Source organism: Bombina bombina, chromosome 6, assembly GCF_027579735.1.
Source record: "Bombina bombina isolate aBomBom1 chromosome 6, aBomBom1.pri, whole genome shotgun sequence".
NCBI lineage: Eukaryota > Metazoa > Chordata > Amphibia > Anura > Bombinatoridae > Bombina > Bombina bombina.
This window is the reverse complement of record NC_069504.1, coordinates 471,337,166-471,362,439: the sequence shown is the minus strand read 5'-3', so window position 1 is coordinate 471,362,439 and position 25,274 is coordinate 471,337,166. Positions and strand designations below refer to the sequence as shown.

At 42.8% G+C, this 25,274-nt stretch overlaps 1 protein-coding gene across 1 annotated transcript in view; it reads left to right on the top strand.

Moving 5' to 3' along the window:
• Positions 1-25,274, top strand: part of TSPAN3 (tetraspanin 3) — a 114,865-nt gene that overhangs the window by 66,621 nt on the left and 22,970 nt on the right. Inside the window, exon 5 of the mRNA XM_053717261.1 lies at positions 20,292-20,444. Within this exon, the coding sequence (XP_053573236.1) occupies positions 20,292-20,444 (153 nt within the window). The remainder of the gene's footprint in view (positions 1-20,291; positions 20,445-25,274) is intronic.

Sequence of the window (25,274 nt, the reverse complement as noted above, 5' to 3'; positions counted from 1 at the left end):
TCGAAAGCCTGTCACCAGGAAAATCTATCATAAGATATGGTGTAAATATCTTCATTGGTGTGAATCCAAGGGTTACTCATGGAGTAAAGTCAGGATTCCCAGGATATTGTCTTTTCTCCAAGAAGGATTGGAGAAGGGATTGTCAGCTAGTTCCTTAAAGGGACAGATTTCTGCTCTGTCCTTTTGCACAAGCGGCTGGCGGATGTTTCAGGCGTTTTGTCAGGCTTTAGTTAGAATCAAGCCTGTGTTTAAACCTGTTGCTCCACCATGGAGTTTAAATTTAGTTCTTAAAGTTCTTCAAGGGGTTCCGTTTGAACCTCTGCATTCCATAGATATCAAGCTTTTATCTTGGAAAGTTCTGTTCTTGGTAGCTATCTCTTCGGCTCGAAGAGTTTCAGAGTTATCTGCCTTGCAGTGCGATTCCCCTTATCTGATCTTCCATGCAGATAAGGTAGTTTTGTGTACCAAACCTGGGTTTCTTCCTAAGGTGGTATCCAATAAGAATATCAATCAAGAGATTGTTGTTCCGTCACTGTGTCCTAATCCTTCAAAGAAGGAACGTCTATTACACAATCTTGACGTGGTTCGTGCTTTAAAGTTTTATTTACAAGCTACTAAAGATTTTCGTCAAACATCTGCATTGTTTGTTATCTACTCTGGACAGAGGAAAGGCCAAAAGGCTTCAGCAACTTCTCTTTCTTTTTTGGTTAAGAAGTATAATCCGCTTAGCTTATGAGACTGCTGGCCAGCAGCCTCCTGTAAGAATTACAGCTCATTCCACTAGAGCGGTGGCTTCTACATGGGCCTTTAAAAATGAGGCTTCTGTTGAACAGATTTGTAAGGCGGCGACTTGGTCTTTGCTTCATACTTTTTCTAAATTCTACAAATTTGATACTTTTGCTGCTTCGGAGGCATTTTTGGGAGAAAGGTCTTACAGGCAGTGGTGCCTTCCGTTTAAGCGCCTGCCTTGTCCCTCCCTTCATCCGTGTCCTATAGCTTTGGTATTGGTATCCCACAAGTAATGGATGAATCCGTGGACTGGATACACCTTACAAGAGAAAACAAAATTTATGCTTACCTGATAAATTTATTTCTCTTGTGGTGTATCCAGTCCACGGCCTGCCCTGTCATTTTAAGGCAGGTGTTTTTTTAATTTTTAAACTACAGTCACCACTGCACCCTATAGTTTCTCCTTTCTCTTGCTTGTCTTCGGTCTAATGACTGGGAGGTGGCAGTTAGGGGAGGAGCTATATAGACAGCTCTGCTGTGGGTGATCCTCTTGCAGCTTCCTGTTGGGAAGGAGAATGTCCCACAAGTAATGGATGAATCCGTGGACTGGATACACCACAAGAGAAATAAATTTATCAGGTAAGCATAAATTTTGTTTTTCTGAAACATATTTACTTGATAAAACAATACAAGTTTAAACTGAAAGTAAGGCTGAATTTTCTATTTCAGCAGCTTATTCACTTCCCCTGTGTGTTAAAATAAAACGATGCAACATTTTAAACTGTCAGGTTTGAAAAACGGTTATTTCTGGTACTCAGTGTACCAGGAAGTAGTGCGCCTCTCTGTCACAGCAGTAATTTGAGCTCGGTAGTTGCGTTCAGATGACGGCTTTACTTTATTACGTTTGAGGAAAAGTTGTTTTTCTCCATTTCTGAGTGATCCGGTCTTAATTGGTAGCGGTAAGGCACCTCAGTAATTGAGGTGTGGGGTTGCCTGAGGGGTATTTTAGAAGTAAATTTGATGTTTGATGATTATTAAATGTTTTTTTTCTTAACTTTTCTCACATAATTTTAGCTGGGGATCGATCCTAACTTGGGATAAAATCTAAAGTATTAATTTTTTCGTTGGCTTATTTTAATTGAATATTAAAATATTTGAAACTTATCTGTACAAGTTTATTTACGGTTTCACAACATGTCTGATATGGAAAAAGAGCCTGCTCTCATGAATTCATGCTTATTATGTTTAGATGCACAAATTGCAGCTCCTATGCAATTTTGTTCTTCATGTGTCACGAAAACCTTGCAAAATAAAGGTAACATTTTTGAGCCGAATGTCTCTCAGGATGATGCTGTTAGAATACCACCTCAGCTTTCTCCTGCTACGTCCCAAGCCTCAATTTTGTCACATGCAGTGCCCTGCGGTTCCTCTAACTCCTAGTAGAGTTTATTTAAAAGCAGAAATTGCTGCCCAGGTATCTTCAGCTGTATCTGTGGCATTAGCTGCCATTCCTAGATTACAGGGAAAACGCAAAGAAATCTAGAAATTCAGAAAGTAAGGTTCTGCTTCACAAGTTGCCCTTTCTCATAAGTGTGATGAGGAAGATACATCTGGACTTTCTGAGGGTGAAGTCTCAGAAGAAGGAATTATACTGTCTGAATCTGAGGTGGTATCCTTCAGATTTAAGCTTGAACACCTTTGTGTATTGTTAAAGGAGGTTTCTTTTGCGAGATGTACCGAGTCCACGGTTTCATCCTTACTTGTGGGATATTATCCTTCCCAACAGGAAGTGGCAAAGAGAGCACCCACAGCAGAGCTGTCTATATAGCTCCCCCCTTAACTCCACCCCCCAGTCATTCTCTTTGCCGGCTTTAAGCAGGAAGGGTAAAGTGAAAGAGGTGATAAACTGTTTTTATTTTCTTCAAGCAAGAGTTTGTTATTTTTAAATGGTACCGGTGTGTACTATTTACACTCAGGCAGGAGATGGATGAAGATCTCTGCCTAGAGGAGGATGATCTTAGCATTTGTAACTAAGATCCAATGCTGTTCCCACAGAGGCTGAGGAGTACAGGAAACTTCAGTGTGAGGAACGGTTTCATGCTATACAGCAATGAGGTATGTTCAGTCATTTTTTCTGGAGAGACTGTGATATTTCAGAAAGGCTGACCATATCCCCATGAGGGTAAGGGTAAGCAGTAATCCTACACTTTTTTATAGTGGCATTACTAAGCTTGCATAAAGGGCTAAACTACTCAGTTTGAATGATATTAACAAACGGTTGTGAGTGCTGTTAATAAACTTTGAGGGACATCTGTATTGAGGGTATACTTGGCTTTCTCCAACATAGGTGTGTCCGGTCCACGGCGTCATCCTTACTTGTGGGATATTCTCTTCCCCAACAGGAAATGGCAAAGAGCCCAGCAAAGCTGGTCATATGATCCCTCCTAGGCTCCGCCTACCCCAGTCATTCTCTTTGCCGTTGCACAGGCAACATCTCCACGGAGACAGCTAAGAGTTTTTTGATGTTTTTCGCGGGTGGCGGACATAGTAAACAAGGAATGGGAAAGGCCCGGCATACCTTTTGTTCCTCCCCCTATATTTAAGAAATTATTTCCTATAGTCGACCCCAGAAAGGACTTATGGCAGACAGTCCCTAAGGTCGAGGGGGCGGTCTCTACTCTAAACAAACGCACTACTATTCCCATAGAAGATAGTTGTGCTTTTAAAGATCCTATGGATAAAAAATTAGAGGGTTTGCTTAAAAAGATGTTTGTTCAGCAAGGTTACCTTCTACAACCAATTTCATGCATTTTTCCTGTCACTACGGCAGCGTGTTTCTGGTTCGAAGAACTAGAAAAGTCGCTCAATAAAGAATCTTCGTATGAGGAGGTTATGGACAGAGTTCATGCACTTAAATTGGCTAACTCTTTTATTCTAGATGCCGCTTTGCAATTAGCGAGATTAGCGGCAAAAAATTCAGGGTTTGCTATCGTGGCGCGCAGAGCGCTCTGGCTAAAGTCTTGGTCAGCGGATGTGTCTTCCAAGACGAAATTGCTTAACATCCCTTTCAAGGGCAAAACACTGTTTGGTCCTGATTTGAAAGAGATTATTTCAGACATCACCGGAGGAAAGGGCCACGCCCTTCCTCAGGATAGGTCTTTTAAGGCTAGAAATAAGCCTAATTTTCGTCCCTTTCGCAGAAACGGACCAGCCTCTACTTCTACATCCTCTAAGCAAGAGGGTAATACTTCTCAACCCAAACCAGCCTGGAGACCGATGCAAGGCTGGAACAAGGGTAAGCAGGCCAAGAAGCCTGCCACTGCTACCAAAACAGCATGAAGGGATGGCCCCCGATCCGGGACCGGATCTGGTGGGGGGCAGACTTTCTCTCTTTGCTCAGGCCTGGGCAAGAGATGTTCAGGATCCTTGGGCACTAGAAATAGTTTCTCAAGGTTATCTCCTGGAATTCAAGGAACTACCCCCAAGGGGAAGGTTCCACAGGTCTCAATTATCTTCAAACCAAATAAAAAGACAGGCATTCTTACATTGTGTAGAAGACCTGTTAAAGATGGGAGTAATTCATCCAGTTCCAATAAGAGAACAAGGGATGGGGTTTTACTCCAACCTGTTCATAGTTCCCAAAAAAGAGGGAACATTCAGACCAATTCTAGATCTCAAGATCCTAAACAAATTTCTCAGGGTTCCATCGTTCAAAATGGAAACCATTCGAACGATCCTTCCTACCATCCAGGAAGGTCAATTTATGACCACGGTGGATTTAAAGGATGCGTACCTACATATTCCTATCCACAAGGAACATCATCAGTTCCTAAGGTTCGCTTTTCTGGACAAGCATTACCAGTTTGTGGCACTTCCATTCGGATTAGCCACTGCTCCGAGAATTTTCACAAAGGTACTAGGGTCCCTTCTAGCGGTTCTAAGACCAAGGGGCATTGCAGTAGTACCGTACTTGGACGACATCCTGATTCAAGCGTCGTCTCTGTCAAAAGCAAAGGCTCATACGGACATCGTCCTAGCCTTTCTCAGATCTCACGGATGGAAAGTGAACATAGAAAAAAGTTCTCTTTCCCCGTCAACAAGAGTTCCCTTCTTGGGAACAATAATAGACTCCTTAGAAATGAGGATTTTTCTGACAGAGGTCAGAAAATCAAAGCTTCTAAGCTCTTGTCAAGTTCTTCATTCTGTTCTTCGTCCTTCCATAGCGCAGTGCATGGAAGTAATAGGATTGATGGTTGCAGCAATGGACATAGTTCCTTTTGCACGAATTCATCTAAGACCATTACAACTGTGCATGCTCAGACAGTGGAATGGGGATTATACAGACTTGTCTCCGACGATTCAAGTAGATCAAAGGACCAGAGATTCACTCCGTTGGTGGCTAATCCTGGACAACCTGTCACAGGGAATGAGCTTCCGCAGACCAGAGTGGGTCATTGTCACGACCGACGCCAGTCTGGTGGGCTGGGGCGCGGTCTGGGAACCCCTGAAAGCTCAGGGTCTATGGTCTCGGGAAGAATCTCTTCTCCCGATAAACATTCTGGAACTGAGAGCGATATTCAATGCTCTCAAAGCTTGGCCTCATCTAGCAAGGGCCAAATTCATAAGGTTTCAATCAGACAACATGACGACAGTTGCATATATCAACCATCAGGGGGGAACAAGGAGTTCCCTGGCAATGGAGGAAGTGACCAAGATAATTCAATGGGCGGAGGACCACTCCTGCCACTTGTCTGCAATCCACATCCCAGGAGTGGAAAATTGGGAAGCGGATTTTCTGAGTCGTCAGACATTCCATCCGGGGGAGTGGGAACTCCACCCGGAAATCTTTGCCCAAATAACTCAATTATGGGGCATTCCAGACATGGATCTGATGGCGTCTCGTCAGAACTTCAAGGTTCCTTGTTACAGGTCCAGATCCAGGGATCCTAAGGCGACTCTAGTAGATGCACTAGTAGCACCTTGGACCTTCAACCTAGCTTATGTATTCCCACCGTTTCCTCTCATTCCCAGGCTGGTAGCCAGGATCAACCAGGAGAGGGCTTCGGTGATCTTGATAGCTCCTGCGTGGCCACGCAGGACTTGGTATGCAGACCTGGTGAATATGTCATCGGCTCCACCATGGAAGCTACCTTTTGAGACAGGATCTTCTTGTTCAAGGTCCATTCGAACATCCGAATCTGGTTTCTCTCCAACTGACTGCTTGGAGATTGAACGCTTGATTTTATCAAAGCGTGGGTTTTCAGATTCTGTAATAGATACTCTGATTCAGGCTAGAAAGCCTGTATCTAGAAAAATTTACCATAAGATATGGAAAAAATATATCTGTTGGTGTGAATCTAAAGGATTCCCATGGAACAAGATAAAAATTCCTAGGATTTTATCCTTTCTACAAGAAGGTTTGGAGAAGGGATTATCTGCGAGTTCTCTGAAGGGACAGATTTCTGCGTTATCTGTTTTACTTCACAAAAGGCTGGCAGCTGTGCCAGACGTTCAAGCGTTTGTTCAGGCTCTGGTTAGAATCAAGCCTGTTTACAGACCTTTGACTCCTCCCTGGAGTCTTAATCTAGTTCTTTCAGTTCTTCAAGGGGTTCCGTTTGAACCCTTACATTCCGTAGATATTAAGTTATTATCTTGGAAAGTTTTGTTTTTGGTTGCAATTTCTTCTGCTAGAAGAGTTTCTGAGTTATCTGCTCTGCAGTGTTCTCCGCCCTATCTGGTGTTCCATGCAGATAAGGTGGTTTTGCGTACTAAGCCTGGTTTTCTTCCGAAAGTTGTTTCCAACAAGAATATTAACCAGGAGATAGTTGTACCTTCTTTGTGCCCGAATCCAGTTTCAAAGAAGGAACGTTTGTTACACAATTTGGACGTAGTCCGTGCTCTAAAATTCTATTTAGAGGCCACTAAAGATTTCAGACAAACTTCTTCTTTGTTTGTTGTTTATTCTGGTAAAAGGAGAGGTCAAAAAGCAACTTCTACCTCTCTCTCTTTTTGGCTTAAAAGCATTATCCGTTTGGCTTATGAGACTGCCGGACGGCAGCCTCCTGAAAGAATCACAGCTCACTCCACTAGGGCTGTGGCTTCCACATGGGCCTTCAAGAACGAGGCTTCTGTTGACCAGATATGTAAGGCAGCGACTTGGTCTTCACTGCACACTTTTGCCAAATTTTACAAATTTGATACTTTTGCTTCTTCAGAGGCTATTTTTGGGAGAAAGGTTTTGCAAGCCGTGGTGCCTTCCATTTAGGTGACCTGATTTGCTCCCTCCCTTCATCCGTGTCCTAAAGCTTTGGTATTGGTTCCCACAAGTAAGGATGACGCCGTGGACCGGACACACCTATGTTGGAGAAAGCAGAATTTATGCTTACCTGATAAATTACTTTCTCCAACGGTGTGTCCGGTCCACGGCCCGCCCTGGTTTTTTAATCAGGTCTGATGAATTATTTTCTCTAACTACAGTCACCACGGTATCATATGGTTTCTCCTATGCATATTTCCTCCTGTACGTCGGTTGAATGACTGGGGTAGGCGGAGCCTAGGAGGGATCATATGACCAGCTTTGCTGGGCTCTTTGCCATTTCCTGTTGGGGAAGAGAATATCCCACAAGTAAGGATGACGCCGTGGACCGGACACACCGTTGGAGAAAGTAATTTATCAGGTAAGCATAAATTCTGTTTTTTAGGGTTTTAGAACCCACATGGCTGGTAAAAACGCTTGGTGTGTTTTTTGGAGGCCTTAGTAACATCGAGTGAGATGGGCGGGGCCTAATTTTGCGCCTCAGTTGCGCAGTTTTCTCTTGACAAGCAGCAAGCTACAACACCGGAGGGTCCTGGTGAACTTTTTGGGCCAAAACGAAGCTTTATCCCCACATTAACAATCCCTAAGGGCAGGTAGGCGCCACAGCAGAGCTGTGGCAAGGGGCTGACAGGGTTTTGTCCGGTTTTTGGCACTTTGTCAATCCGGTTTCCATATTTAGGGGGTTAAATGTTTAATTTGCTTGTGGTGCAATCTTACTAAAGCTTATTGAATCTGCTGTAAAAATTTCGAAAAGTTTGAGGTATTTTTAAGCAGTTTTGCAGATTGTGTATGTCTTTTGTTCTCTTAAAGGCACAGTACGGTTTTTTAAAAATTGTTGTTTTTTCACTGAATAAAGTGTTTTCCAAGCTTGCTTGTCTCATTACTAACCAGTTCAACATGTCTGACATTGAGGAAACTCCTTGCTCAATATGTTTAGAAGCCATTGTGGAACCCCCTCTTAGAATGTGTCCCACATGTACTGATATGTCTATAAATTGCAAACCGCATATTTTGACTTAGTTTGGCACTGGATGATTCTCAGACGGAAGGAAATCAGGTTATGCCATCTAGTTCTCCCCAAGTGTCACAACCAGTAACGCCCGCACAAGTGACGCCAAGTACCTCTAGTGCCTCTTAATTCTTTCACCTTGCAAGATATGGCCACAGTTATGAATTCTACCCTCAGAGGTTTTATCTAAACTGCCTGGGTTGCAAGGGAAGCACAGTAGCTCTGGATTAAGAACAAATGCTGAGCCTTCTGACGCTTTAGTAGCCGTATCCGATGTACCCTCACAATGTTCAGAGGTAGGGGTGAGGGATTTGCTGTCTGAGGGAGAGATTTCTGATTCAGGAAAGATGTTCCCTCCGACAGATTCAGATATGACGGCCTTTAAATTTAAGCTAGAACACCTCCGCTTATTGCTCAGGGAGGTTTTTAGCGAATCTGGATGATTGTGACCCTATTGTAGTTCCAGAGAAATTGCGTAAAATGGACAAATATTTTGAGGTTCCTGTCTACACTGATGTTTTTCCGGTCCCTAAGAGGATTTTGGACATTGTTACTAAGGAGTGGGATAGACCAGGTATTCCGTTCACTCCCCCTCCTATTTTTAAGAAGATGTTCCCCATATCCGACACCATGCGGGACTCGTGGCAGACGGTCCCTAAGGTGGAGGGAGCTATTTCTACTCTAGCTAAGCGTACAACTATACCTATTGAGGACAGTTGTGCTTTCAAAGATCCTGTGGATAAAAAATTAGAGGGTCTCCTAAAGAAAATTTTTGTTCATCAGGGTTTTCTTCTCCAGCCTATAGCGTGCATTGTTCCTGTAACCACTGCAGCTGCCTTTTGGTTCGATGCTCTGGAAGAGGGTCTTCAGGTGGAGACCCCCATTAGATGCAAGCGTCTGGCAGATGTCCCAGACGTTCGGGCTTTCTGTCAGGCTTTAGTTAGAATCAAGCCTGTGTTTAAACCTTTTGCTCCGCCATGGAGTCTAAATTTAGTTCTTAAAGTTCTTCAGGGGGTTCCGTTTGAACCCATGCATTCCATAGATATTAAGCTTCTATCTTGGAAAGTTCTTTTTCTAGTTGCTATCTCTTCAGCTCGAAGTGTCTCTGAACTATCTGCATTACAATCTGTCTCGCCTTATCTTGTTTTCCATGCTAAGGTGGTTTTGCGTACCAAACCTGGGTTCCTCCCTAAGGTTGTTACTAACAGGAATATCAATCAGGAAATTGTTGTTCCTTCTCTGTGTCCTAATCCTTCTTCTAAGAAGGAACATCTGTTGCACAACTTGGACGTGGTTTGTGCTTTGAAGTTTTATTTGCAAGCAACCAAGGATTTTCGTCAAACATCTTCTTTGTTGTCTATTCTGGAAAGCGTAGAGGTCAAAAGGCTACGGCTACCTCTTTCCTTTGGGCTGAAAAGCATCATCCGTTTGGCTTATGAGACTGCTGGACAGCAGCCTCCTGAAAGAATTACAGCTCACTCTACTAGAGCGGTGGCTTCCGCATGGGCTTTTAAAAATGATGCTTCTGTTGAACAGATTTGTAAGGCTGAGACTTGGTCTTCGCTTCATACCTTTTCCAAATTTTCCAAATTTGATACTTTTGCTTCTTCGGAGGCTATTTTTTGGAGACGGGTTCTGCAAGCAGTGGTGCATTCCGTTTAGGTTCCTGTCTTGTCTCTCCCTTCATCCGTGTCCTAAAGCTTTGGTATTGGTATCCCACAAGTAAGGATGAAACCGTGGACTCGGTACATCTTGCAAAAGAAAACAAAATTTATGCTTTCCTGATAAATTTCTTTCTTTCTCTTACATGGTGTATCCAGTCCACGGATTCATCCTTGTGGGATATTCTCATTCCCTACAGGAAGTGGCAAAGAGAGCACACAGCAGAGCTGTCCATATAGCTCCCCCTCAGGCTCCGCCCCCCCAGTCATTCTCTTTGCCACTCTAACAAGTAGCATCTCCACAGGAGGGTAAAGTGAATGTGGTGTTAGATTTGTAGTTTTTATTTCTTCAATCAAAAGTTTATTTTAAAATAGTGCTGGTTTGTACTATTTACTCTGTGGCAGAAAGTGATGAAGATTTCTGCTGAGAGGAACATGATTTTAGCATGTTGTAAAATCCACTGCTGTTCCCACACAGGACTGTTGAGCATCAGAAAACTTCAGTTGGGGGGAACAGTTTGCGGGCTTAACTGCTTTGAGGTATGTTTCAGTCATTTTTTCTAGTCAAGACTTGGTAATGCTAGAAGACTGACAAGAATCCCCATGTGGAAAAGGTAAGCCATATTCTGAGACTTAGTATAGAAGGAAGGCTTATTTGAAAGGGCTCAAATACTGGTGGACACTGTTAAGGGGCAATCGATTATTTTTTTACAAAAATCTGATATTTATACAAGTTTATATTACATTTGAAACACTTTTTTGGGGTTTATTCCGCATGGCATCTATTTGGACACCTATTTTGGCTTGGGAAGGCCCCACATCCCCAGAGTGAAGAGGGAGGGGGCCTGAAATTCGCACCTCAGTTGCGCAGTTGATTTTACAGACAGCTTCATGCAGCTCCATGTGAAGAGTCAAGAGTTTACTTGAGGACTTAAGAGAGGCTTATTTTCGATTAAAACTAATCCCCAAGGAAGGTAGGGCCACAGCAGAGGCTGTGGCATGGTGCTATAGTTTTGCTAACCGGTTGCCAGCTTTAATTTGCTCCGGCTTGGGCAGTAAGGGGTTAATTGACTTGAAATTTACTGTGCAATCATTTCAAAGCATTAGGATCATTTGGTGAAAATTTCATAAAGATTGGATGATTTTTGGAGATTTAGTAAAAAAGTGTGCGCTTTTTATTATTTAAAGGCACAGTACCATTTTTTCAAAAATGGTATTTTACTGTATTTGAGTGCTGTCTAAGTCTGTTTAACATGTCTGAGCCTGCAGATAGACCTTGTTCTAGGTGTTTAATAGCCATGGCGGTACCCCCTTTACATTTGTGTTTAAAGTGTGCTAAGGTATCTAAACATTTTAAAGACCATGCAGTGACACTTAAAAATGTAGCCCAAGATGATTCTTTAACAAAAGGTAACGAGGATAGTCCTCCTTCCTCTCCCCATGTGTCGACACCAGTTACGCCCGCGCAAGCGATGCCTAGTACCTCTAGCAGCAGTCATGGACAATTCCCTTGTGGCATTTCTATCCAAACTGCCAGTTTTTCCTCCAGTTTTAAGAACAGAGGATGAGCAATCAGAAGTTTTGGATGATTTATCTGTTGTACCCTCACAACACTCTGAAGTGGCAGTGAGGGATGTACTGTCTGAGGGAGAAATTTCTGACACAGGAAAGGCTTCTCAGCGGGCAGAATCAGATTCCTTAGCGTTTAAATTTAAGCTGGAACACCTCCGCGTACTGCTTAAGGAGGTTTTGGCTACGCTGGATGATTGTGACCCCATGGTGGTCCCAGAAAAATTGTGTAAAATGGACAAGTTTCTAGAAGTCCCTGTATACACTGATGCGTTTCCGATCCCGAAGAGGGTGGCGGATATTGTGACTAGGGAGTGGGAGAGACCAGGTGTAACTTTTGTTTCCCCCCCCCATCTTTAAAAAAAATGTTCCCCATAACTGACCTCAGGCGGGACGCGTGGCAGACGGTCCCTAAGGTAGAGGGAGCAGTTTCCACACTAGCCAAGCGCACAACCATACCAATAGAAGACAGTTGTGCTTTCAAAGATCCTATGGATAAAAAATTAGGTTTGCTAAAGAAGATATTTGTTCAACAAGGTTTCCTTCTTCAACCGATTGCCTGCATTATTCCTGTAACTACTGCAGCTGCTTTTTGGTTTGAGGCGCTGGAGGAGTCGCTCCAGAGGGAGACTTCATATGACGAAGTCATGAATAGAATTCATGCTCTAAAGCTGGCTAATTATTTTATCACAGATGCCGCTTTACAATTAGCTAAGTTAGCAGCGAAAAATTCTGGTTTTGCCATTATGGCGCGAAGAGCGCTTTGGCTCAAATCGTGGTCGGCTGACGTGTCGTCCAAAACAAAACTATTAAATATTCCTTTCAAGGGAAAGACCCTATTTGGCCCAGAGTTGAAAGAAATTATTTCGGATATCACTGGGGCAAAGGGCCATGCCCTTCCACAAAATAGACCGTTTAAGGCCAAAAACAAGGCTAATTTTCGCTCCTTTCGCAACTTCAGGAGCGGACCTGCTTCAACCTCTGCAACCGCAAAGCAAGAGGGTAACGCTTCCCAGCCCAAAGCAACCTGGAAGCCTTTGCAGGGCTGGAACAAGGGTAAACAGGCCAAGAAGCCTGCGGCTGCTACCAAGACAGCATGAAGGGGTAGCCCCCAATCCGGGACCGGATCTGGTAGGGGACATACTTTCTCTCTTTGCTCAGGCTGGGGCAAGAGATGTTCCAGATCCCTGGGCATTAGAAATTGTTGCTCACGGGTATCTTCTAAAATTCAAGGACTCTCCTCCAAGGGGAAGGTTCCACATTTCTCGTTTGTCTTCAGACCAGACAAAGAAACAGGCGTTCTTACGCTGTGTAGAAGATCTTCTAAAGATGGGAGTGATACACCCAGTTCCAATTGCAGAACAAGGACTGGGATTTTACTCAAACCTGTTTGTAGTTCCCAAAAAGGAAGGAACTTTCAGGCCAATCCTGGATCTAAAAATTCTAAACAAATTCCTCAGAGTTCCATCTTTCAAAATGGAAACCATTCGGACAATCTTACCGATGATCCAGGAAGGTCAATATATGACTACCGTGTATATAAAGGATGCGTACCTACATATTCCTATCCACAAAGATCATCATCAGTTCCTAAGGTTCGCCTTTCTGGACACGCATTACCAGTTTGTGGCCCTTCCTTTCGGGTTGGCCACCGCTCCCAGAATTTTCACAAAGGTGCTAGGGTCCCTTCTAGCGGTACTAAGACCGCGGGGCATTGCAGTAGCACCTTACCTAGACAACATCTTAATACAGGTGTCGTCTTTTCACAGAGCCAAGGCTCATACGGACATTGTTCTGGCCTTTCTAAGGTCTCACGGGTGGAAGGTGAACGTAGAAAAGAGTTCTCTGTCCCCGCTCACAAGGGTTCCCTTCCTGGGAACACTAATAGACTCGGTAGAAATTAAAATATTTCTGACAGAGGTCAGGAAGTTAAAGCTTTTAACTACTTGCCGAGTTCTTCATTCCATTCCTCGGCCTTCTGTGGCTCAGTGCATGGAGGTAATCAGATTAATGGTTGCGGCAATGGACGTTGTCCCTTTTGCCCGAATTCATCTCAGACCACTACAACTGTGCATGCTCAAACAGTGGAATGGGGATTATGCAGATTTGTCTCCTTAAATACAAATGGACCAGAAAACCAGAGACTCTCTTCTCTGGTGGTTGTCTCGGGATCACCTGTCTCAGGGAATGTGCTTCCGCAGACCGGAGTGGATCATTGTCACGACCGATGCCAGTCTGTTAGGTTGGGGTGCGGTCTGGGACTCCCTGAAAGCTCAGGGTCTATGGTCTCGGGAAGAATCTCTTCTCCCGATAAACATTTTGGAACTGAGAGCGATATTCAATACGCTCTAGGCATGGCCTCAACTAGCGGAGGCCAAATTCATCAGATTTCAGTCGGACAACATCACGACTGTAGCATACATCAATCATCAGGGAGGAACAAAGAGTTCCCTAGCGATGAAGGAAGTAACCAAGATCATCAAATGGGCAGAGGATCACTCCTGCCACCTATCTGCGATTCACATCCCAGGAGTAGACAACTGGGAGGCGGATTTTCTGAGTCGTCAGACTTTTCACCCGGGGGAGTTTGAACTCCACCCAGAGGTTTTTGCTCAGCTGACCCAGCTATGGGACATTCCAGAATTGGATCTGATGGCGTCCCTTCAGAACACCAAACTTCCCCTTTACGGATCCAGGTCCAGGGATCCCAAGGCGGCATTGATAGATGCTCTAGTAGCGCCTTGGTCCTTCAGTCTAGCTTATGTCTTTCCACAGTTTCCTCTTCTCCCTCGGCTAGTAGCCAGAATCAAACAGGAGAAGGCTTCGGTAATTCTGATAGCGCCTGCGTGGCCACGCAGGACTTGGTATGCAGACCTAGTGGACATGTCATCGGTTCCACCATGGAAACTGCCATCGAGGCAGGATCTTCTAATACAGGGTCCATTCAAGCATCCAAATCTAGTTTCTCTGCAACTGACTGCTTGGAGATTGAACGCTTAATTCTAGCTAAGCGTGGGTTCTCTGAATCAGTTATAGATACTCTGATCCAAGCCAGAAAGCCTATCACCAGGAAAATTTTACCATAAGATATGGCGGAAATATCTTTGTTGGTGTGAATCAAAGGGTTACTCGTGGAGTAAGATTAGGATTCCAAGGATTTTGTCTTTTCTCCAAGAAGGATTGGAGAAAGGATTGTCAGCTAGTTCCTTAAAGGGACAGATATCTGCTCGGTCTATCCTGTTACACAAGCGTCTGGCAGCAGTACCAGACGTTCAGGCGTTTGCACAGGCTCTAGTTAGAATCAAGCCTGTCTATAAACCTGTGGCTCCTCCATGGAGTCTAAATTTAGTTCTTTCAGTTCTTCAAGGAGTTCTGTTTGAACCTTTACATTCCATAGATATTAAGTTATTATCTTGGAAAGTTTTGTTTTTGGTAGCTATTTCTTCTGCTCGAAGAGTTTCAGAATTGTCTGCTTTGCAGTGTAATTCACCCTATCTGGTGTTCCATAACCAGGAAATCATTGTTCCTTCTCTGTGCCCTAATCCAGTTTCTAAGAAGGAACGACTGTTACACAATCTTGATGTGGTTCGTGCTTTAAAATTCTATTTAAATGCAACTAAAGATTTCAGACAAACATCATCCTTGTTTGTTGTCTATTCTGGTAAGAGGAGAGGTCAGAAAGTGACTGCTACCTCTCTTTCCTTCTGGCTGAAAAGCATCATCCGATTGGCTTATGAGACTGCTGGACAGCAGCCTCCTGAACGAATTACAGCTCATTCCACCAGAGCTGTGGCTTCCACATGGGCTTTCAAGAATGAGGCTTCTGTTGAACAGATTTGTAAGGCAGTGACTTGGTCTTCACTGCATACTTTTGCCAAATTTTACAAATTCGATACTTTTGCTTCTTCGGAGGCTATTTTTGGGAGAGAGGTTTTGCAAGCAGTGGTGCCTTCCGTTTAGGTTACCTGACTTGTTCCCTCCCTTCATCCGTGTCCTTAAGCTTTGGTATTGGTATCCCACAAGGATGAATCCGTGGACTGGATTCACCATGTAAGAGAAAACAGAATTTATGCTTACCTGATAAATTACTTTCTCTTACGGTGTATCCAGTCCACGGCCCGCCCTGGCAATTAAGTCAGGTTCAAATTTATTTTTGTAAAACTACAGTCACCACTGCACCCTATGGTTTCTCCTTTTTCTCCTAACCGTCGGTCGAATGACTGGGGGGGGCGGAGCCTGAGGAGGAGCTATATGGACAGCTCTGCTGTGTGCTCTCTTTGCCACTTCCTGTAGGGAATGAGAATATCCCACAAGTAAGGATGAATTCGTGGACTGGATAAACCGTAAGAGAAAGTAATTTATCAGGTAAGCATAAATTCTGTTTTTGTGATGTACCGAGTCAACGGCCCGCCCTGTCTATTCAAGACAGCTAGTATTTTTTATTGAAAACTTCTGTCACCTCTGCACCTTTATAGTTTCTCCTTTTTCTTCCTAAGCCTTCGGTGGAATGACTGGGGGGGTGGAGTTAAGGAGGGGAGCTATATAGACAGCTCTGCTGTGGGTGCTCTCTTTGCCACTTCCTGTTGGGAAGGATAATATCCCACAAGTAAGGATGAAACCGTGGACTCGGTACATCGCAAAAGAGAGAAATTTATCAGGTAAGCATAAATTTTGGTTTTAGCTGCTTTAGATGACTCCGATACCTCTGTCGTTGTCCCTCGTAAGAAATCTAGTAAACTTAAAGGGACACTGAACCCAATTTTTTTATTTCGTGATTCAGATAGAGCATGCCATTTTAAGCATCTTTCTAATTTACTCATATTATCAATTTTTCTTCGTTCTCTTGCTATCTTTATTTGAAAACTAAGGAATCTAAGCTTTTTTTTTTTGGTTCAGAACTCTGGATAGCACTTTTTTATTGTTGAATGTATCCACCAATCAGCAAGGACAACCCAGGTTGTTCACCAAAAATGGGCCGGCATCTAAACTTACATTCTTGCATTTGAAATAAAGATACCAAGAGAATGAAGAACATTTGATAATAGTAAATTAGAAAGTTGCTTTAAATTCCATGCTCTATCTGAATCACGAAAGAGAAAATTTGAGTTCAGTGTCCCTTTAATAGTTTATTTGATGAACCTTCCAGTTTGGAGGTTTTTTTCCTGTGCCGGACCGTGCTAGTGAGATTATCTCACAGGAATGGGAGAAACCAGTGGTGTCTTTTTTTCCCCATCTCCCATTTTTAAGAAAATGTTTCCTGTCGAGGACATTAAAGACCTTTGATATACTGTACCCAAAGTTGAAGGGGCCATTTCCACTGTGGCTAAGAGAATCACTCTTCCTATTGAGGATAGCTGCTCTTTTAAGGATCCGATCAACAAGAAGCTGGAGGCCTATTTGAAAAAGATTTATGTCCATCAAGGTCTCCAATGGCAACCTGCAGTGTGTATTGCCACCGTGACTAGTGCAGCATCTTATTGGTTCAACGCCGTCTTAAGATTATCTGCAGATCAGATAAAGAGAGGCGTTCTGGAAATGTATACAACATCTTTCCTCCCTGGGAGTGATAGTTTCAGTTCCAGTGCAGTAACAGGGTCTCAGGTTCTACTCCAACCTATTTCTGGTTCCCAAAAAGAGGGAACTTTCCGTCCCATTCTAGACTTGAAGTGTCTAAACAAGTTTCTAAAAGTTCCATCCTTTTAGATGGAGACTATACGCTCCATTCTTCCTTTAGTACAAGAGGGTCAGTTCATGACAACCATAGATCTAAAGGATGTGTATGTTCATGTTCCTATTTACAGGGACCATCACAGACTGAGATTTGCTTCCATTTGGTCTAGCCACAAGTCCCAGAATTTTTTCAAAGGTTCTTGGGGCTCTTTTGGTAATGATCGTTCTAGTGGAATTGCTGTGGCAAGCTACCTGGACAAAATATTGGTTCTATCGCCATCTTTTCAACAAGAAAAATCTCACACAGAGATATTGTTGTCTTTCACATTCCATCCGTGGGAACGAAGAAATCTGGAAAAAAGCTCTATTTCCCCTGCTACAAGAGTAGTGTTCTTAGGGACCATAGTAGATTCTCTATTGATGAAGATTTTTCTGACAGAGGTCAGGAAAAACATAATAATTTCCCCTTGCCTCTCTCTTCAGGCTACTGCGTATCCTTCAGTGGCTCAATGTATGGAGGTAATCGGTCTGATGGTGGCTTCCATGGACATCTATTCCTTTTTCTCGATTTCATTTGAGAGCTCTCCAGTTGTGCATGCTCAGACAATGGAATGGCGACCATGCAGATCTATCTCAGAGAATAGAGTTAAATCAATCGTCAAAGGGACTCTCTCCCATGGTGGATTTCTCAGGGCACATGCTTTCAGAGACCTTCCTGTGTGATTGTGACCATGGACGCCAGCCTGCTGGGCAGGGGACTAGTCTGGAACTCGTTAAAAGCTCAGGGCATTTAGACTCGGGAGGAGTCTGCTCTTCCCATCAACATCTTGGAGTTGAGGGTGATTTACAATGCTCTGGCTTGGCCTCAGTTGTCCTCATCCCAGTTTATCAGGTTCCAGTCAGATAACAAAACCTCTGTGGCTTACATCAATCACCAGGGAGGAACTCTGAGTTCCTTAGCCATGAAGGAGGTTACTCAGACAGCAATTGTGGGTCTCTGCCCACTGAAGAATCTATCTGCCATCCACATTCCAGGAGTAGACAACTGGGAAGCAGATTTTCTGAGCAGACAGACTTTTCATCCTGGGGTGTGGCAACTCCATCCAGAGGCGTTTTCCAGCTTAGTCCTCAAATTGGAGGTGCCGGAGTTAGATCTGATGGTGTCCCGTCAGAACCCCAAGCTTCCAAGGTACGGTTCAAGGTCAAGATATCCTCAGGCCGTTCTGATAGATGCTCTGGCGGTTCCTTTGGTTTTTCAGGTTGGCATACCTGTTTCCTCAGTTTGCTCTCCTTCCACGAGTCATTGCTCGTATCAAACAGGAGAGGGCGTTGGTGATTCTAATAGCCCCTGTATGGCCTTGCAGGATCTGGTTTGCAGACCTAGTGGAGATGTCATCTCTCCCACCTTGGAGACTACCTCTGAGGAAGGACCTCTTGATTCAGGGGCCCTTCCTTCATCCAAATCTTGTTTCTCTAAAGCAGACAGAATTAAGAGTTCAATCTCCAAGCAGTCGAAGCGTGTTTTTTCTGAGTCAGTCATTGAGACCATAATTCAGGCTCGCAAGCCTGTTACTAGAAAGATTTACCATAATATATGGCGTAAATATCTTTTATTGGTGTGAATCCAAGGGCTACTCTTGGAGTAGAATTAGAATTCCTAGAATTTTTCTTTTTTTTTTTCTTCAGGAAGGCCTGGAGAAGGGATTTGTCAGTCAGTACCCTGAAGAGTCAGATTTCTGTTTTTATCAGTTTTACTACATAAACGTTTGGCGGAAGTGCCAGATGTGCAATCTTTTTGTCAGGCCTTGGTCAAAATCAGTCCTGTCTTTAAGTCTGTTGCTCCTCCTTGGAGCCTTAACCTTGTTCTTAAAGTTTTACAGCTGGCTCAGTTTGAGCTAATGCATTCCATAGACATTTGTTTTGTTATCTTTGAAGGTTTTGTTTCTTGTTGCTATCTCTTCTGCTCGAAGAGTCTTGGAACTCTCAGCTCTGCAGTGTGGTTACCCTTATCTTATTTTTCATGCCTATAAGGCGGTTCTTCGTACTAAGTTAGGTTTCCTTCCTAAGGTTGTTTCTAATAGAAATATCAATTAGAAAATTGTTGTTCCCTTTGTGTCCTAATCCTTCTTCCAAATTACATTTGTTACACAATTTGGATGTTGTACGTGCTCTTAAATTCTACTTACAGGCGACTAAGGATTATTGCCAGTCCTCTGCCCTGCTACTGCTACTACTCTTTCTTTTTGGTTAGTAAGTATAATTCATTTGGCTTATGAGACTGCTGGACAGCATCCTCATGAGAGAATTACGGCTCATTCCACAAGAACTGTTACCTCTTCTTGGGCTTTCAAAAATGAAGCTTCTGTGGAACAAATTTGCAAGGCTGCAACTTGGTGTTCTCTACATACTTTTTCCAAATTTGATTTTTTTTTTTCCTCGACTGAGGCTTCTTTTGGGAGAAAGGTTCGTCAAGCGGTGGTGCCTTCTGTTTATGACTGCCTGTCTTGTCCCTCCCTATTTATCCGTGTCCTTTAGCTTGGGTATTGGTTCCCAACAGTAATTATTCAAGCTGTGGACTCACCATATCTTAGGAAAGAAAAACAAAATTTATGCTTACCTGATTTTTCTTTCTGGATATTCTTTCCACCCTTTATTTTAAGACAGTTGTTCTTTTGACTATAACCTCAGACACCTCTACCCCTTGTGTTGCTCCTTTTTCTCCATTTCCCTTTGGTTGAATGACTGGGGGTTGTGGGTAAGGGAGTGATACTTAGCCGTTTAACTGTGGTGCTTTTTGCCGCCTCCTGCTGGCCAGGAGTGATATTCCCAACAGTAATTACTCAAGCCGTGGACTCACCATATCCGGAAATAGAGACCTTTTTATCAGGTAAGCATACATTTTGTTTTTTACTCCTTTTTCTTTAATTTTGAATCTGAAAATTGTGGATTTTCCATTACAGAAAATTAACCTTGACAAGTATCTCTTCCTAACTGTATGTTATCTCTTATCTTTTCTGTTGACACAATCCTATGTCCATTTTGTTTACACGACACTAGCAAGCCCTGTGATGTTTAGACCCCACAAATAAGGAAAGTGGTGTGTGGAGTTTGAACATTGAAAAACATTTAGAGTAAACAAGTAGTTAATCTGTTCTAATGTAGTTCAGACTATATATGAAGACTGCAGAAAAAAAGTAATTACAAGGTGTTTACAGTACATTTAAGTGGAAAAAAATTAAGTATTTTTGTAGAAAAGTATTAAATTAAAAGTAGATTAAATTTAAGTTTTGTTATGGCTAATGTTGGAAACCATTTAAAAAATTCTTTTTTTCTGTAGCTTCATTGCTGTGGGATTCACAACTATTCTGACTGGGAGAAGACACCATGGTTTATTTCCACAAAGAACAACAGCGTCCCACTCAGCTGCTGCAAACTTAGTGCCCTCAACTGTACCGGAAGCATGAGTCGGCCTTCAGACTTGTATTCTGAGGTGAGGTTTAGGATGACAAGACCTGCAGATTTATATATCTGGTGAAATATTCTAGTGTGCTTGTTTTGAGGTGTGATAACCCCTACTCCGATCGGATGTACATCTACGCAATGCTGTACAAAGACCAGTGTAACGCATAGCATAGATCATGTTGGAAGCCCAAGCAGTCTCGGTTTTCAAGTGGCAACCGAGATTTGCTATTTGTTGGCTTTGTTCATCTGCCTTCATATGGTAATGGTGCACTATCAATGCAGTTGCCAGTACCTAAGACAGCTGCTACTAGAGGGAGGGGGCAGGGTTAGAGAGCTGTTGGAGGTTGAGAAGGGATCCTACACTGTAGAGGAAGACATAAATTTTTTTAAAAGCCCTAAACTGCAGACTGGTGGTGAGGAGTGTGGGTGGGAGGGATCGAGTAAACCCTTCACTGACAGGAATTTCAGACATGTAGTGCAGAGCTGAAATTAGCATTGCTCTTATTACCAAAAAGCTATAGCAAAACCATGCATATCTGCAATTCCTGAACAAAAAAGATCCCAGTAAAGCTTTTTCAACCATTTGTTTTATGACTGCACAAGCGGTATGTAAATAACACTATATATGGCACCAGTGTAGTCCTCAATACATTTCTGAGCATATCTTGATCTACTGTAAAAAGAGAAGGGTGAAAGCATATTAAAGGGACAGTAATGTAAAACAACTTTCTAATTTACTTTGACATATTTGCTTCGTTCTTTTGGTAATCTTTTATTGAAGAGAAAAATTAGGTAGGCTCATAAGAGCTCAGGAGTGTGCATGTGTCTTTAGTACTCTATGGCAGCAGTGTGTTGCAACATTATTTGTAGTTTTGTTATACAATGTTACAAAACACCGCTGCCATAGAGTACAAAGAGAACACTCCTGAGCTATTATGAGCCTACCCAATTTTTCTCTTCAATAAGATTACCAAGAGAACAAAGTAAATTTAATAACAGAAGTAAATTTAGAAAGTTGTTTAAAATAGCATGCTCTATCCAAATCATGAAAGTTTAATTTTGACTTTACTGTCCCTTTTTTAAAGGGAAATTATACGCCAATTTTCATATAATTGCATGTAATAGACACTACTATAAAGAAGACTATGCACAGATACTGATCTAAAAATCCTGTATGAAACCTTTTTAAAAACTCACTTAGTAGCTCCCAGTTTAGCACTGTTGATGTGGTTTGGCTGGAACACTCTGTAAAAAGGGCTGGGAAAACAAGAAGAGCAGACACTCCCCCTCCCTCCTTCCCTGCATATGAAAAGACAGATAACATAAACAGGAGCCTGTATACATCTGGCACAATGGGGCTTGGTTAGGAATCTGAAAATCATCACAATGTAATTGTAAAAAAATAAGTAAAACTATACATTGTTACAAAAACACTACCAGATGGGCTATATACATGGATCATCTACAAAACATTTACGCAAAGGAACATCTAGTGTACTATGTCCCTTTTTAACTATTAAAAACATCTCATACATTTGGAGAAGTTATTTAGTTGGTGGAGTCTGATAGAAGCCTTTATGGGCTTGATTTATCAAGCTAGGGCGGATAGGGGCACACATTTGCCCCTGTCCACCCCAGCTCGCCTGTGGCGGGCAACAATCATCTGCCAGAATTTACTATTGCACACGAGCACTATGTTGTGCTCGCGTGCAACACCACCTCCTTCCTGCGCACAGCTAATTACGAGCGGGCAGGAGCTGTCAATCTCCCTGGTCAGACGAGACCTAGAAGATTGAAATTCTCCACCCAAGATGTCGAGAAGAGGTTATTGATAAATCGGGACTGCAGGTCTTATTCATTTTATTTATTTTTCTCCAACATTGGTGTGTCCGGTCCACGGCATCATCCATAACTTGTGGGAATATTCTCTTCCCCAACAGGAAATGGCAAAGAGCACAGCAAAAGCTGTCTATATAGTCCCTCCTAGGCTCCGCCCACCCCAGTCATTCTCTTTGCCGCTGAACAAGCAGCATCTCCACGGAGATGGTGAAGAGTATGTGGTGTTTAGTTGTAGTTTTTTATTCTACTATCAAGAGTTTGTTATTTTAAAATAGTGCTGGTATGTACTATTTACTCTGAAACAGAAAAAGATGATGAGTTCTGTTTGTGAGAGGAGTATGATTTTAGCAGCAGTAATTAAAATTGTTTGCTGTTTCCACATAGGACTGTTGAGATGAGATAACTTCAGTTGGGGGAAACAGTTGGCAGACTTTTCTGCTTAAGGTATGACTAGCCATATTTCTAACAAGACTGTGTAATGCTGGAAGGCTGTCATTTCCCCTCATGGGGACCGGTAAGCCATTTTCTTAGTCTCAAACAGAATAAAGGGCTTAATATGGGCTATAAAACTGGTAGACACTTTTATGGGCTAGATCGATTGCTTTATTTGGGCATTTTATACAGCTTGATGTTGAAATTCACACTTTATAAACTTTGGGGAACGTTTTTTTACGTCAGGCACTGGTTTAGACACCTTCCCAGTCAGGAAGGGCCTTCTCTGTAGTAGGCAGAGCCTCATTTTCGCGCCATTACTGCGCAGTTACTTTTGAGAGCAGGACATGCAGCTGCATGTGTGTGGGTCTGAAAGTAGTTGAAAAGGTTCCTAGAAGGCTTCATTTGGTATCGTATACCCCCTTGGGTTTGGTAAAGTTGCAGCAAAGGCTGTAGCTGGGACTGTAGAGGGGTTAAAACTGTAAACGGCTCCGGTTTCGTCATTTTAAGGGTTAAAGGTCTGAAATTTGGGGTGCAATGCTTTGAATGCTTTAAGACACTGTGGTGAAAATTTGGTTAAATTTGAATAATTCCTTCATAGTTTTTCACATATTCAGTAATAAAGTGTGCCCTGTTTAAAATTTAAAGAGACAGTAACGGTTTTGTTTTTGTACTTTATTGACAAGTTTAAGCCTGTTTAACATGTCTGTGCCTTCAGATAAACTATGTTCTGTATGTATGGAAGCCAATGTGTCTCCCCCTTCAAAATTGTGTTATAATTGTGTCATAGCGTCCAAACAAAGTAAGGACAGTACTGCCACAGATAGTAAAGTTGCCCAAGATGATTCATCAGATGAAGGGAGTAGACATAGTTCTACATCATCTCCTTCTGTGTCTACACCAGTTTTGCCCACGCAGGAGACACCTATTACTTCTAGCGCGCCAATGCTTGTTACTATGCAACAATTGACGGCAGTAATGGATAACTCCATAGCAAATATTTTTATCCAAAATGCCTGCATTTCAGAGAAAGCACGATTGCTCCGTTTTAAACACTGTAGAGCAGGAGGGCGCTGATGATAATTGCTCTGTCATACCCTCACACCAATCTGAAGTGGCCATGAGGGAGGTTTTGTCAGATGGGGAAATTTCTGATTCAGGTAGAATTTCTCAACAGGCAGAACCTGATGTTGTGACATTTAAATTTAAATTAGAGCATCTCCGCGCACTGCTTAAGGAGGTGCTATCTACTCTGGATGATTGTGACAACCTGGTCATTCCAGAAAAATTGTGCAAGATGGACAAGTTCCTAGAGGTTCCGGTGCACCCCGACGCTTTTCCTATACCCAAGCGGGTGGCGGACATAGTGAATAAGGAGTGGGAGAAGCCCGGCATACCTTTTGTTCCCCCACCTATATTTAAGAAATTATTTCCTATGGTCGACCCCAGAAAGGACTTATGGCAGACAGTCCCTAAGGTCGAGGGGGCAGTTTCTACACTAGCCAAGCACACTACTATTCCTATTGAGGATAATTGTGCTTTCAAAGATCCTATGGATAAAAAATTGGAGGGTTTGCTTAAAAAGATTTTTGTACAGCAAGGTTACCTCCTGCAACCTATTTCGTGCATTATTCCTGTCACTACAGCAGCGTGGTTCTGGTTCGAGGAACTAGAAAAGTCGCTTAGTAGAGAGACTCCGTATGAGGAGGTTATGGACAGAATTCACGCACTTAAGTTAGCTAATTCCTTTATTTTAGATGCCGCTTTGCAGTTAGCTAGATTAGCGGCGAAAAATTCAGGGTTTGCAATTGTGGCGCACAGAGCGCTCTGGCTAAAGTCTTGGTCAGCGGATGTATCTTCCAAGACAAAATTGCTTAATATCCCTTTCAAGGGTAAAACCCTTTTTGGGCCAGAATTGAAAGAGATTATCTCAGACATCACTGGGGGTAAGGGCCACGCCCTCCCACAAGATAGGCCTTTCAAGGCCAAGAATAAGTCTAATTTCTCTTGTTAAGTGTGTTCATCCATTACTTATGGGATATATTCTCCTTCCCAACAGGAAGTTGCAAGAGGATCACCCAAGCAGAGCTGCTATATAGCTCCTCCCCTCACATGTCATATCCAGTCATTCTCTTGCAAGTCTCAACATAGGAGGTCCGCGAGAGGAGTGGTGTTTTATACTTAATTTATTTCTTCAATCAAAAGTTTATTTTTAAATGGCACCGGAGTGTGCTGTTTTTCTCTCAGGCAGTATTTAGAAGAAGAATCTGCCTGCGTTTTCAATGATCTTAGCAGGCGTAACTAAGATCCACTGGCTGTTCTCGACATTCTGAGGAGTGGGGTAACTTCAGAACATGGGAATAGCATGCGGGGTCCCCCGCAAATGAGGTATGTGCAGTACAATATTTTCTGGGAATGGAATTGACTAAGAAAATACTGCTGTTACCCGTATGATGCAAGTACAGCCTTAAATGCAGTAGTAGTGACTGGTATCAGGCTGATAAATGTATGCACAGTAGAGTTATATTCTAGGGACTAGAATTTGACTGAGAAAATACTGTTAATACTGAAATAATGCTTAAGCCTT